This window comes from Limulus polyphemus, unplaced genomic scaffold (assembly GCF_000517525.1).
Source record: "Limulus polyphemus unplaced genomic scaffold, Limulus_polyphemus-2.1.2 Scaffold427, whole genome shotgun sequence".
Classification (NCBI taxonomy): Eukaryota; Metazoa; Arthropoda; class Merostomata; order Xiphosura; family Limulidae; genus Limulus; species Limulus polyphemus.
The window spans coordinates 304,455-320,730 of NW_013666037.1; the positions used below are offsets into that span (position 1 = coordinate 304,455).

A 16,276-nucleotide genomic window follows, 5' to 3' on the forward strand; every position below is an offset into this window, starting at 1 on the left:
AATTGGTATAACATAAAAAAAAAAGTAGTTTAATAAATTTGGGAATATAGACACTAAAACCTTGTGTCATGTGCAGTAAATGGTACCTAAGTATAGAGGGTTAAGCTAGCTATCTTGGTTTTGTAGTTTTTTATGATCCTTTTTCCCCTTTTTAAATGAATAAATTTTACTAATTTTCTAATTAAGTTTTTTCACGAGATATGCTAACAAGTGTCTTGTGTGTTACATAATTCGATAGGATAATGTGAGCTACATGTTCACTGAGTGATTTACAACTTGATTGGTGGGGTTATTAATTAGACAGGGTTCAAAGGGCAATAAAACAAATTTTAAATAGAAACAGGTGTATACTGTTAAGAACTTTAAGCTATTTAGGATAAACAAATGTAGTTTCCTTTTACAAATTGAAATCATTTTAGAAAGAAAAAAGCTAATTTAGATTTATTTCTTTTTTTTTCCTTTTTTCTTATGGTGGTTACGAGGTTGGTCAATTTGACCAACCTCATAGAGTTAGGATAGAAAAAATAACAGATAAATAATAAAGTTTTGCTGATAAAAAAACATTTGAAATTTACTTAGGAGGTTTTAGAGATTGCAAAAATGAAATTTGATAATATTTGGATGAAGAAAAGTATTTTTAATGTTAAGAAGAAAATCACTTTGAGCTTGGAACAGTCATCACTTTGACTCCATATATTCATGGAGAAAAGTTCAGTAAAGTTATTTCATTAAAAACTGATTTTTTGTATACAAAATATTTCTAATGTTTACTGAAAGCTTGTGAAAATTTGTGAATGTATTAGATGTTATAGTATGGAAACTCTAAATGTCAATTTGGAATCACAAACTTGTCTAAATTGACCAAACTCTTAACAAGAGAGCAAATTGCTTATAATATTTTTATTTTGATTACTAATTTTAGTTCAGATATAAGGGTTTTTGTTTTAATAAGCTATTTTCGTATATAAATTAACTGTTTTCTTTGTTTTTATGTTAACTGTTTTTATGTTGTAGCTAAATACGAAGCTTCTGGTTGGGTAATAATGTTTTAGTAATAAAACATTATATTGTTGTAAGCTATATTTTCAGTGCTTTAATTTAGAGGGTACATGACATTAAAAATACCAAGATTGTAAAAGTAGTACTAGAATACCTAGAATGTTTAGGATAACATCACAAGAATCAGTAAAGCATTGAGTCGGTAGAGTGCCAGTCATTTAGTGAAGTATTTAGTTCAGGAACTATATCTTTATCTTTTTGTGCACAGTAGCTATTCCTTGTGTATTTTCTTTTGAGAGTTTGGGCATGTCACTAGCCTTAAGCTATCTCCAACCTAAGACACATGTTTTAATGTAAACTGTGCTAGTGCATAATGTAATTAACATACAACAATAGCCCTCCACCAGTAGGAGGGCGACCCATCCTCCATGTGCATTAGAACCACTCGAAATGAACTTCATTCTTTTCCTCTGCACTTTCATGAATAAACTTTTTCAATTTAATGAAGTTTGTGCTGCCTTTATTCCAGTGTAAACTTTTATTCATTTTATTTTATTCTAAAATTGATATCAAACTACATTGCTTTTCAGTTACTGCATAAAAAAAAAGAGAGAAAAAACTGATCTGAATTCTTGAGTAACCATGGTTACTACCTCTTCCCAAGGTTCTGTGATGTTTATAACACTGCCCATGTTTTGTCTGTGGCCATTGGAGGCATATTGACTGTGGAGGATGTTACTGCCATTGTTCAACATATGGGTTCATTAATACCTTCTTTGCCTCATTTCCATATCCATTGGTCAGAAGTGCATTCCCCTTTTTCTGAACCTAACCATAAGAATGACAATTTTGATTGACTCTTGCCCCTTTTGGCTTTTCAATTGACTCTTATTTACTTGAAGAGGAAAATGATCCTCCTTCAACACTCTTTGTGAATTTGGTTTCTGCATTTGGTTCTTTACTTTCACTTTCACCTATGTATTTTGATTCTTCCCATTATTTACTATGTGACTCTCATGTTAAGAATTATTTGGTTTTTCCCCCGTTCTCAAGAAATGTGTATCCATTCTGCATGTTTCTAGATCATTTTCATTCACACTCACAAGTGACTCATCTTCCTCAACTTCAGAGTTCCTTTGTTATGGCTTATAGCCATTCCCCTTGTACATTCTTGGATTTCTAATTTCTTGAGTCCGTTTTACCTGTTTGAGGGCTAACCCCCTTTCTTCAGTAACTTACTCTAGTACTCAATTATTCCATCTTTGCCTCTTTCTTACCCTTCTCTTTCATTACCTATCATCTCTTCACTGAAGTCCTGCTCCATGTTCCTGATAGCTTTTCTGAAGATCAATGGTTAATACATTTCAATACTATAGTTAGGTTCTGCTATGTGTCTGCTTACTTGGTTCCTTTGTTGTTGGAACCTTCTAGGATGTGACATATTTCTCTTTGCTGTCCATCTTTCCCATTCCTACCTCTGTGATTTCTATCTGGTTCTTTTTCTTTGCCCTGAAGTCTTTGGGGGTGTTCCTAACACCTTTGAGACTTGGCTAAGGCTGTCTGACATCACTCCTCCCTTTCCTCCTTGCTCTCTCATCTCTCCAAATCTTGTGTATCCATACCTGTTTCTTAACCTCTCTCTTTTCTTATTTCTCAACCCTCTTCTTCTTTTTGCTTTTGTCCTCTCTTGTAAAGCTTTCTGTCATAAGCCACATTTGTGACTACCTCTCTTTGCACTGAGTCGGCTCAGTCCCCAAGAATGCATATCTGTTTCTGTTTGCAGACCTTTGTACACCATTCAAGTTTTTACACATGGCCTTTCTTTTCATTTCTCATCTCTTCTTCCTCTGTTTCATTTTCCTGTTCCTGTTTCTCCACCTTCTAATCCTCAGCATCTGCTGCATCTTGAGGCTGTGGTATCAGATTTTTTGGACAAGAAAACCATCAAGTGGCTCCTTTGTCCGTCTCCATGGTTTTATTATAAGCTCTTTTCTTCTCTCTAAATGTACTGGGAATGATATCCCATCATTGACGTATCTTCTTTCAGCCACTATCTATTGGTTATTCAGTTCAAGATGGAGGGGTTTCTTCCTCTCCATTTGTTCTTTTCCCCTGGACTATGGATGGCCAAGGTCTATATCTCAGATGCCTTACCATGTATTCTTATTGCCTTGCTTCCTGATGTTTTCTTCACTTCATTCACTGGGATAAGGTGTACCAGGTTTCAGATGAGTCATTAGGGGGATTTGTTCACCCCATCCACAGTCATGGAGTTCATTTCCATTATTACATGGATGACTGGTTCCTCTTTTCTCTCCTTGGGAGGCCCCTTTCTCTTTCAAGTTATTCCACATTCCAACCTAGTACTTAATTCTTGATTCAGTTGAGCTCAGCCTTTCCCCCATACAATGCAAAACATGGAGTGTCTTGTCACCTTGATTTGCATCTTCTATACTTTGTGTATGAGAGATTCTAACTCTTTAGGGGACTTTCACATTGAACCCTTTTATGCTGTGCACATGATTCATTTTCAGTGGACTTTGAGCAGTCAATGGAATATCTCCTATGACCCTTTGTTTTCTCTTGTGATGCTGCTGCCTCCTCTTCTGTTTTGTTGGTTGGATCATGCCAACACTATAGTCAGCATTCCACTGCTGCCTCTGCATCTGGATTTCCATCTATTCACAGATGCATCTCTTATGGCTTGGGGCATATCTGGGGTTTGGTCTCGTGTGGAGCACTCTTTCTACATAAATGTTCTGGAACTCTTGGATGTTCATCAGGTCTGTTCCTACCTCACCTTGTGAATCACCTGATTATGATCTATTCTAACAATTCTATAGTTATTTCCCATATCAGTGGTCCAGGTGAAACTTGCTTCAGAAACCTTTCCTTCACATTGGACTTTCTGTTTTGGTCCCACTCACATCGAGTTTGTCTAACCACCTGCCATTTCTCTGTGGTAGTTGATTGGCTCTCTCGACTGGACAGGATTCTACCTACAGTGTGGTCATTTCATTCTCAGGTCTTTTGTTGTATGTGTTTCCAGTTGGGCATACCAGTAATCAATGCTTTCATCATTCCTCTTGGTTCCAAACTTCCTCTCTTTGATCCCTAGTACTTCACCATTAGGTTGACTGGTCTCATCTCTTTCTTTATGTGTACCTTCCCCTTTGCTTTCATCTACATGTCTTAACTTTGATTTGTAACACTGTGTTGGGTCCTATTGGCAGTCCCCTTTTGATCTGGTCAGTCTTGGTTTCCTCTTCTTCACTGACTGTTATCTAAGGCATATCTTTTTCTTCTTCATGCCTGGTCACTCTTGCTACAACCTAATATGTTTGTCATTCACCTGGGAGTATTGTCCCTTTATCTTTACAAGTGGAATTTCTCCTTTCCCTGCATAGCCCTTATTTTATCCTCTTCATGTTGTTCTTATATATGGTTCTGTCTTTTTCTCCCCTGTTCTTTCCACCTTGTTCCGATCCTTTCTCATTCATTGTTCTCCTCATCCAATTCCTTTGCCTGACTGGCCACTTCTTTAGTATATCATCTCTCTCTCTCAAAACCTATTTTCTTTTTCTTCTTGCTTGTGGTCATCACAGATTTGATCTATATGCATTGGATGCCTCCCATACTTTATTTCACAGATCTTTCTTGCTCTTGTTCCATGATCACTTGTTTCTTCTTGGACTTGAATGACTTGGAAAGCAGATATTTCTTTCTTTTCCATTACATTTTCATCGACCTCAACCCTTTATGGTTGTGCTGATCCTGATAGTTTTTTGTGTCCAATTTGAGCAATTAGGTGTTACCTGACATGCACAGCTCCATTTAGGAGTTCCTACAATCATTTATTCTTACTATGGGACCACTCTTCTTCCATGGATCTCTCATCTTATACTTTTACTTCCTTACCCATTTCTTCTATTACATAATTCACTTCTAGGAACCCACTTAGTGATGGGTGTTGCCTTGCTGGATGTACTTACAAGTCAGGTGTAACAGAAAGCACTAAACCTATCTGCTTTTGCTCCAGATGTGCCCACTATTAAGATGGGAGGTTTAAGATGGACAATGATATGTACATACCAATTTAGTGGTCTTAATATATCATTGTCCATTTCAGACATTACCTTCCATGAACTATCATGGAAAAAGGCAGCACCAGGGGAGTGTCTGCCCATTTCCCTGACTCACACTCTTAGGTTTTGCAGTACTTTCTCCAGTAAAAGACCCTTGAGACAGTTAGGTCTGATTGGGCCTGAGCACCTCTCCAATGTCTCCCCAACAAAAGTTTTTTCCTTTCTGTTCATTAATTGAAGAACTTACCACTTATCAGTTCCTAGTACCAAGTGGTTGAATTGGAGAGTTCCTCGTCAGTTGTGCGATCCCTCCAGTCTTAGTGGATAGCTCAGTGTAGTGGGATATAGGGCAGGGTTGTTCATGTCAGTGTAATGCAAATCACCCTCTATTATATAATATGTCAATTGCCCAGTAGTTTGGTCAGCCAGATGGAGCAAAGTGTTCTCCTACACATGATACAACAGAATACATACCAATCTGTACAGTCTGATCATTGCCCTAATCACACTGTACCTTGTGTCTACCTGTTGTGTGCAAATGCTCACTTTGCCTTCCTTTCTTCATACTTCCATTCAGGCAAAGAGGCATGAGGTAAATCTGGTCTCCCACAAGTGTTGCTTTTCATGCAGAAGTGCGAGGAATGGATATTATGTGCAAAGAGGTATCTATCAGAAATACATTTTCAGAGAATTACTTGGATCTGTGTTAGTACCACTAGTGAGTAAGTCTCTATTGAATTTGAAAGTAAAAATGTATTTGTGAACTTATTCCTGCAGAAATATTATTAAAAACATAAATTAATTCATTATCATTATGTGGACCGGACTTGTCTTTATTTTCATCAAATAATTTAAAAGAATAAACACAGCAAGAGACAACATTACATCATTATTTATGGGTTGTTTCTCAATAATACACACTTTTGTGTGAAAACTCATTCCATCTTTCCTTGTGTGTGTGAGCACCATATAAATTTTGATATTCCTATTTTAGAACATTAAAAAAGACTGATAAAGAAAAATTTTATTTTATCCATGTTTAAACAATTAGTTCTGGGTCTTATTAGAAACAGTAACCTATGATAATGCTGGTTATGAAGCAGCTTTGTCTTAGTTTTGTAACCAGTGGGTTAAGTAAGCAAGAAAATATTCTATTTAATTTTTGTTTAAGGCAAGAAATTCTACAAAGTTTGACATTCTGTATTATTTTAACAATTTAAAACTATTTTAAACTGTAGTACAGCTTTAGCATATACTATATAAATAGTTTTTCTATCAGCATGTTTCAAATTGGATGTCTATTTTTGAATTGTCTGAAGTCAATCACATGTAAAAGATGTATGTGTTAATATGACAACCTATTATTATCTTGCATGCATTTTGAAACTCATGCATTTTCATAAAAGGTAAATGTAAAAAAGGACAGGTAAAGGTTTAAAAAATCCTCAGATTGTTTTGTAATATTTCAGTTTCATCTGTTTGTTTTCACCTCAACTTACATCTATAGCCTCTACCAGATACTTGAGGGTTACATATTCTGCCCATGCATTCTGATTTGTTTTTGGAAGAAAAGGGGATGAATAAATACACTTTAATCAAAGTTTAATATTAACCTTTTGAACAGTTATAATCTTTTTTCAAAAATGCAGATAACTCATCTGCTAGTGATTAAAAATTGTGAAGAATTGGTTTGCTTGTGATTCATGAAAAAGATTCTGGGTGATTAGCTAACTTCATAGTTTTGTTATTAGACTGAATATCATCATGATATAAGTGACTTAGCCTTATCTTAGTTGTGAACTTGGTAATGCTCTTGGATAACACGTAAAAGATAATTGCTGTGTGCCTTCTACTCTTCAAATTGAGCTTGTCAGTAACATTATTATATACTAGCTGGAGTACCCGTCCCCTGGATGGATGTTATGTAAATTCATGATTAATGAGAGGTTATCTTAGGATATGAAAAGTTGCTTCCCTTTTATGTAATTGTAAAAAATGCAAAAATGCCATAAAAACTGCAAAATGTGAAATTTCAAATTTGCATGTATCTCTGCATAGACCCAACAAACCTTCATAACAAATTTGTTGAAGATCCATCCACAGGGGGTGAGGTAGTGATAAAAAATACCCATAAAACGTGAAATGCAAAACTGAAAATTTGTATACATCTCCCCATGGACACAATGAACCTCCATACCAATTTTGGTGAAGATCCATCCACACCCTGTAAAGCAGTTACATGGACATACAACAGACAGTACTATTATATTTATATAGATACATCAGTAGTTTTTAAAAACAATCATAATCTTTAAGATTATTATTTTTCTCTTTAGACTTAATATTTAAAAACAATTAATGGTATGTAATCAGTTGTTATTAATCATCAATTTAGAAACTGTCTTTAAATGGTATATGCTTTATATATTTTTTTTATTTGGTGTTTACTAATCATTATTTCATAGTACTTAATTGCAAATTATCTGTTAAAAGGTGGGTTCAGTATCTTTTGATGGAGAAAATATTGAAGGTGCCCCTCCACTGTGGTCTGCAGCAGCTTCAGGTCACCTTAAGGTAGTGAAATCTCTTGTTGAACATGGAGCAAACGTAAATAGCACAACTAAAACTAATTCTACACCACTGAGAGCAGCCTGTTTTGATGGACATTTTGAGATTGTGAAGTTCCTTGTGGAAAAAGGAGCAAACGTTGAGATTGCAAATCGTCATGGCCACACTTGTCTAATGATTGCCTGTTATAAAGGTCATTTGAAGATTGCAGAATACCTGATTGATGGTGGAGCCAAAGTAAACAGGAAGAGTGTGAAGGGTAGGAATTAAGTAATTAAAATTTTAACCACCATAATAAAAAAATAAATCTATGGAAACTGGAAAAAAAAGGTACATTTTAATAATAAAAGGTGAATTTCAAATTTTAACATAAGAGAAAATTCGTAAAATTTACTGCAGTAAATCAAACATTAAGAAAATAATTTAGATCAAAAGACTGTTATACCAGCAAGGACATGTAAAGTATTGTGGATGTTGTTACGTCACAGATATGGATGTCTAAAATGTTGTGTTTTATGGATTGGCAAATTATTTTTAAATTAACACTTTAAAAAAAGTCTCATCCAGACCTTGTCAGGTTGAAGGATTAAAGACAGCCAAAACTTTTCTCAAATGATATATCCATGCACAGTACTTTTCTTGAGCTCTTTGCATACACCAATGGCTAATTTTTATTCTCGGCACTGCAATATTCAGTAATGTTTTTTTTCATTAAGAATTACAGAAATTTTCTACTTATTATATTCAACTTTTAGTTAACATTCAAAATGTTATTTTTCTTGATTTGAAGAAAGATACAAACTTTTTAAAACTTCAGTTAGAATTTCTGATAGGAATCATTATCTTTCATACATTAACTTGATTTTATTTCCCAGTCAAACTGTGATATTTTGAGATGTATTCCAAAGTTTGTGATACAGTTTGTTTGACAGGAGTATTCCTCATTGTCATTAACCCAATGTTTGGGTGTTGAAATTTTAATCTAAATTTCATCAATATGAAAAATTACCAAGCACCATCGACATACTAGACTTACTAAGGAAAATAATTAATAACAAATAAACAAAAATAATAATATTATAGTTGCTACTTCACAGGAATTCAGTTTTATGAATCTTAATGAATATGATTTCTCATATTCATGTTTCTGAAACCTTCTGAAGTCCAAACTCTTCTCCATAGGAATTGTCTTATTTCATTTAAATGGTTACTAGTTATTCTGATGGTGAGAAATGCTATGCCATTGCACATCACGAGGTTTGTTCTTTCCTACTTTCTTCAACTTGGACCCTGTACTCATGGCATTTTGCTTCTGTAACTTCTGCTGGACCTGTCTTTGCTTCTGGTTTCTTGTTTTTTTATCCCTGACAGGAATCAGGTAACATTCACCCTTGTCCTTTGCTGCTTTGATAACTTGTGCATCTTACATTGTGACATTTGAACTTTTACTCCCATTCTGCAAGTTCTTGGATGAGCTTCTTGCATGCACCTCAACTCAAAAGGTGTTTTCTCCCCTCTACCTGGTTATTGAAATATTGCAATTTTTTTCTGTCTCTGCTTCATGTTAGTTTTCGGTTGTCTACCCTCCCATAATAAGATTCCATTTTTGGAGCTTTTGATTGGAATTCTTCCGCTATTCTAGGGCTTCTATCCCTAGAATCCTTTTTCCCAGTTTGGGGAATTTCTTTCCTGCATTGACTCTCTTGTTTTCATTTTTTGTTTATTCACATAACTTTCTAATCATGCTGTCCTGATTACCACTTCCTTCTGAAGCTTTGCATAGATACCCTGAAAAAATTACTGGAGAACTATCTTGTTCTTCATGCTTCTCCATTTTCTTCAACTACTTCCAAGTTACTTGCTTTTAATTATCTTTGAGATTTGCTTCATTGAGATGCCTTCTCTTCTGGAGTTAGACTTCCTCAGTTTTATCTTGGAAAACTCTGTTTGACACCCTTCCTTTATGGAGACTTTTTTTGTAGAGTTCCTTGTCCTGTGGCCCTTTCCAAAGAGGTTAGCCATTATGAGGCTGTGTGATCAGCTGTTTCTCAGCCCATCCATTAGCTTATGTTCTATGAGAGTTTGGCTCTTATGCTTGGCCAATTTGGAGGAAACCTTTGGATCACACAGCTTTTCTCTCGAAAGCTTTCTGTGTCTTTCAGAAATTATACACGTATGTTTTCAACTACATCCTAAGGACTTTCACGTGGAGAATGCATTGTTGGAGCTGCATTTCTACCACTTTATGGACATTTGACATCTCCTAGCCCTGCCCTTGGAGAAATTGTATGTTATGCCCTCCCTTCTTCTGATTTCTCATTTGGGTAGATTAGGAAAGCTACTAAGTCACTATTGACTCTCATTTAGTATCTTGTTCATATTGGAGGCTTTATCACTTTGTTTGCTGGATAAGATCAACTTTCTCCTGTACATTACTGAGATTTAGAACTTCTGGTTTCCATGGATTTTGTTTCCCTTCCTCTTCTGGATGTGTCCCTTTCAGTGTATTTTTGTAGATTAGTGGAATATATCCTGTGATCCATTGTCTTCTCTTATTTCTACACATGCTTCTCTTACTTCTCACTATTGTAGTGGTTCAAATGTGTTCACATGATTCTGAGCATCCATCTCCATCCACCATGCTTAGACTTTCACCTGTGTGTAGATGCCTCTCTGGGGAGGCCTTTCTACATCAGTGTCCTTGGTATGTGGGTTGTTCAATGGACCTGCCACCTTCTGTTGTTATGGCTGTCTGGACATCATGTTTGATCTATTTTGACAACTCCACCATAATTTCTTACATCAACCATCAACTCATTGGCTCTTTGCTTTCTTGTTCTTAAGCTCCATGTTTCAGCTTACTATTTATTGGTCTCTTATATTTTAGAAACTTTGAATTTAGTGGTGGATCAACTGTCTCACCCATACTTGACATCCCTTCATGTTTCTGTGGATTGGTTCCCACTTTGGGAATCCCTTTATTGATGTACTTGTCACAGTCCCAGACTCCATGGCTCTGGCAGAATTCCCTCTCAGTCTGGATTAGTCCATCCTCTTGTTGTATGCTTAGTTTCCTTTTAAACTTTTTTGCTCCTTTCCCTGTTGGCATTCCTGGGACCTTTTTCTCTTCTGTCTTGAATCTCCATTTTTGTCACACCTTCATCTGCACATGTGGTTTTTGTCTAGTCCTTTGCATGGTGAATGGGTTTTTCTGAGACAATAACTCACCTTTATACACAGTCTAGTTATCTTCCTCATGTGTCTGCATAAGATATTTACATACCACTAGTCTTGCAACAACTTCCACCTAATTTCATGTCTTTTTAACATGAACTGTACTGGTGCGTGATGATGATGTTGTCATACAACAAAAGCCCTCCACCAATAGGAGAAGGACATAACTTCCATGTGCAGTAACTCCCCTATGCATCTGCACTTATGATAACTTCATTTTTCTCTTCAGCATTGTATTGGACAGATGTATTTAAATTTCTGATCTGAATCCAATTTGTTGAGAATTGCATTGTAAACAAATTTTTGATTATCATTTTCTATGGATTTTCTTTCAAAAGCTTTAATTTTTATTGTGAATTATCCAATGGCAGTAATTTGTACTTAGCCCTGTGTGAATGACATTGTAGAAACACAGGTCGTGTTTATGTTATGGCTTGTGGAGGCTCATTAACTGTTGAGGATATTACAGCCATTGTTCAAAGTATTGTGGATTATCATATGCTTACTCAGACAAAATTGCTTCCTCTCAATCAGGAATGTTCTGTTGGATTACCACTTTAACCTGACTGCTTTGGGTAGTGCCTTAACATTCGTGAAAGGATCTTAACCTACCAATCTTTTTCTGGAGTTCATTCTTAGGTATGTTCCCTTTCTAATATTTTGCTTGCAATTTTCATTATTATTCTTTTTTCATCTACTTCATAATCCACAGTTCTTTGGTTTTACCTAGTCTTTTCTCCCTACTTGTTATTAGGATTTATATTGTTTCCTTTCTCTAATAGCTTCTCTCTCACACCCAATACCCTTGTGTTCGTGACTCTTTTTGTTCAGATCTGTAGACTTTTTGCCTTTCCCTGACTCCTTGTCTTTAATATCTTTTTGGCCAGCTTGGGAATTGGGCCTATTATCTTCTATTTTGCTAACAGGTTCTCCATTTTCACATGTTCATCTTTTATTCACTACTCTCCTATATTCTCTCTCTTAACTGCCTTCTATCTAAGGGAGCTTGTTGTGCTTCAAATGGTTTCCTGTAGATGTTCATTCCCTTCTCTTTGCCAGCTTATCCTATCCCACTTCTGCTCTTTCTTTCTTTTCTTTGTACACTGCTATCAGGACTTACTGGATTAGGCTACAATCTTCTTTACTGTACTCTTTCCTCCTTATGTGCATGGTATTTGTTGGGCTCCCTTTCTTTGCCCAGATGTCTTCCATGGTGTTTATTTCCTAAGGGTTTTTGCATCTGTTTGCTTCTGGTCATCACTTCGATGCTGGCTACATCTACACACACTTTTTGTATGGCCTGGCATCAACGTAAGCAAGGTGGATCTTTATGACCCACTTACTGACTCTGTTCTGGATGAATCCCGTGTCTAAACTTTTGTGTCATATCAGATTTTTGTTCATCTGTGAACCCTTGACTTTGTGTTCATTAGGTTCATCAGATTCTTTAGTTTGACTTTCTGTTCATCCTTTTCTGGTTTTAGCCCTCGAGTTTCTATTGGATTTTGAATCTGGAGGTTTTGAATCTTTTCCACAAGAGTAAATCAATATTGTACTTCATGCTTCCCTGAGGTTTTGTACTCTTTATGGAGCCAAAGAAAACAGGAGATTGGAGATCTTAGTCTGTTCCATCTCATTTGTTATCTAGATATTCCTACTTTCCAGATGAAACCTATGAGATACCTATGAAAGTTCCTTCATCAAGGATTCACCCTCCTTTCTTTTTGGTTACAACACCTATGTCTTCATGCACGTAGTCAAACCATTAGCTGATCTTCTACACATACATGCTCATTATTGGATGTCATCATTACATAAATTATTTGAGGATTCTTACTCAGTCATTGCCTCACACTGAACTGACCTCCCAGTTACTCTGGAATGGAGTGTTCAAAAGTCAAAGTGTAAGCTTGTGCCTACTCATTATCTCATTCACATGGGATTTCATATTAACACTTTTTCAAAAACTCTTCACCCCTCTCCAATCCTTAGAGCTTTGGGTGAACATATTTCCATCTGCTAAACATATCTTGTCTGTTTTTGGCTTCTCTTTATGTGACAATTTCCATGGATTGTGCCTACTTGAGATGCCATCAGTGAGATATTTTCCCTTTGTAAAGTTGATCCTTGGGCAGGTTGTTTATTGGAATTTCTCTTACTACTCTCAATAGCCTTAAAGTGTGGCTCACTTGTGAATTTCTCATTGTAGGTTCCTTTCTTCCACTTCCTCTGAATTTGGATATTTTCACTGATGTGTCTCTCCAGGACTGGTGTGATGTGTTGGATGACCATTATCTTTACATTCTCAAATCATTCTTTTGGAGCTTTGGGCTACTCAACATGAATGTCAAGATTTCTTGTCCTTTTTACACCACCACTATGGATTAGTGTTCACAGACAGTTTGACTCTGGTGACCTATATCAACAAGTAAGGTGAGACTCAATCATGCAGTCTTTCTGATTCTTTGGCTACATTCTCATCATGCCTTTCTTTGAATTGGTATTTCATTGGTTTTGTCAACAGTTTGGTTGTCTTGTGTTTCATGCATTTGTGTGGCACTACATCATCTTCTGATGTTTTACATGTTTCCATTTTTTGATCCAGCTTCTCTAGCAGTGGATTATTTGAGCCCATCTTGTAAGAATTCATTTTTCTATGCTTACCTTGTTCTTCATCATCTTTTTTGGATATTGGCCAAGGCCATTTGCTTTCATTGTCCAGTTCTTCTCAGTGCCTCATGCTAGTCTGCTCCACCATGGTGTTCGATACTTTTGCCTGTCTCAAGGATCTTATTCCATTACTTTTATATATATATATATCTTCTACAATAACATTTATCATCTACACAATGTGTTCCTTTGTTAGTGAAGCTGGCTTTTCCTCTGGGATAGCTTCAGTGTTATCACATTCTTGCAGATGTTCTTTCCAGGCAGTATATCAATCTTATTGGTCTATCTTTAGGAGTTGGTTCCTGCAGAATTGGGTTTCTTTTCTTTCTTCAACCCCTCTAAAGCTTGCTTCAATTTCTTTTTCATGTACCTTTTTCATGATCATGATTTATCTGATTCTAATGCAGGCTATAGAGCTACACTCTCAGCTACTTTTAGATGCCACAGCAGACATTGTTCTAAGTGGAATTTAAGTTCTGGCCTTGAGTTGCCTTGCTTTTCATTTTCAACCCTTTATAACTTGTTCACTCTACCCTCCTTCCCCTGAAAACATTGTTTTGTTGCTCTTAATCGGGAGGAGACGATCAGACATTTTTACCATTAACTCTCTCAAAATGGGCTCAGTCGAGTTGACCAACCAGGTGACCTCTTTGTACTCGTATATAGACTTTATAGATTTGATACTACTAACTTTTAATATAGTATGTATATCTTCACAAAATTTGACAGTCTTTCCATAAACATTACAAGTCTTTCTCGTAGAAAAAGTTATAATTTTTTGTGAAGTATTTCAAATAAGCTAAAAAAATATTTGTCTGTGAATATATGGAGTATTTGTTTTGAATAGTCCATGTGCAAAGTGATTTTCATGTTAAGACTAAAAATACCTTACTTAACCTCAAAAATCTCAAATTTTATTTGTATAATCTCTAAAACCACCTAAATACATGTCAGATGTTTGTTTTCAGGAAAACTTTTATATTTTATTTGTTATTTTCTCTACCCTAACTCTGTACAAAATTGGTCAATTTGAACGACCTCGTAACCACCAATAAAAATTTTAATAAATCTAGATTATCCCATTTTTCCTTTCTGGAATGACTGCAGATTGTAACAGAAAATCACAATTGTTTATCCTAAGTGGCTTTGAGCTCATAACAGTATACTTGTATTTATAATTAATTTTATTGTTTATTGTTCTATGAACAGTGTCACCTTTGGCAGCCTTACTCTGGCATGTGTCATCCTTTCCTTCATGCACTCCGTCTTCACGTGTGGCTTTTCTCCAGTCCCTCGCCAGATGGCCTGGACTTTCCAGACATGTTGCCTCCTTGATTTCTTGTCCAGTTTGACTATCATCATTGCCAATTTATCAGCATAAATGAGCTACTTATCTCTCTTGGTTTATACGTCAAGATTACCATCCTTCATGACCTACTATTTCTCACTTGTCATCCTTTTTCACTTGGCCTTATGACAGGGGCTTATTGGTTTCCTCTCTTGAGGGTTACAGAGCGGCATTGTCTTCCACCTTTCGGTTTATTGAATTTGCTTCTGTCCTCTGTATGTTATTTTGTTCATTTTACATTGCTCGTCCTCCCTGTGCTGCTTCTCACCCAGATTGGAACTTCAGTGTTGTCCTTCATGCTCTTATTTGTCCTCCATTTGAACCTTTGTTGTCTTGCTCTTTTAATCACCTTTCATTGAAGTCCTTGTTTCTATTGTTGTTGCTGTCTGGTGACTTTCATTCCAATGTTTTTGTGATTGACGTTCACCATATATTGTTCCATGCTTCCTATGTTATTCTTTTTCCCATTTCAGGACTTCAGCTGCTCAAGAGAGTAATTCTACTTTCACTCCAAGTATTCTCCCCCCCCCTCAACTTTATAACTGTTCAGATCATGGTCACCTCCTTTGCCCACTCAGGGCCCCCAGATGGTATATAACATGCACTACTCCCTTCTGTGGTTCCTGTGTCCCATTTGTTAATTCACTGGAATCCTACTGTTTCATGTGACCTTTCTCGCATTACTATTACGGGTTTGGATTTGCCTGGCATATTCTTTCCTTTCTCTGGATGATTGACTATGTCCCTGACTGTCCATTTCTATATTCCTTTGGAGGACATCATCAGTTTGGATATGTGGACTACCCCGCATACCGTTATATCTCATTATCTACATCACGTGGCTGTTTCATGCTCTGTGTGTTTCTACTTACCTCTAGTTGCCATTCTGCACACCTATGTTTCTTTGTGACTGATAAGTACTCAGTTTCTTTTCCTTTACAGGGGCCTCTTGCTCATATGTTATGGATACTACACTATGGCGGGTGGTGCCTGACCAGGTATACTTAGTCCCAAGTCTGCACTGTCCATCCTCTAACCACGCTAGATGACTATAACATTGAGGCTCTTCTTACCATAGACCTGAAGTACAATTCCATATGTCGCCAAGTGTTGGTTTAACCACTCTGCTATTTCTATACATATCTATTGCAGTTTGCCCCTCTGGTTGAGATATTCCTCCTTCCTACCATCCTCCAGATGCTGATTCTCAATGGATCAGGTGTTGGTTGGAGATGGTCCAGCCATATAAGTCCGCACATATACTTGGCTGGTACCCTCCTCCTACCATGGACTGGACGATAAATTCCCAATGCCACCAGGTTTTGTACTGAAGATGCAACCCCAAATTGCGGTTTCTCTGCCTACCGTGTGC

General features: G+C 36.5%; 1 protein-coding gene across 1 annotated transcript in view; it reads left to right on the top strand.

Annotated features, from left to right (window-relative positions):
* The window catches only part of LOC106458199 (protein fem-1 homolog C-like), a 49,086-nt gene that overhangs the window by 21,576 nt on the left and 11,234 nt on the right, over positions 1–16,276 (top strand). Inside the window, exon 3 of the mRNA XM_013917673.2 lies at positions 7,578–7,911. Coding sequence (XP_013773127.1) covers positions 7,578–7,911 — 334 coding nt within the window. The remainder of the gene's footprint in view (positions 1–7,577; positions 7,912–16,276) is intronic.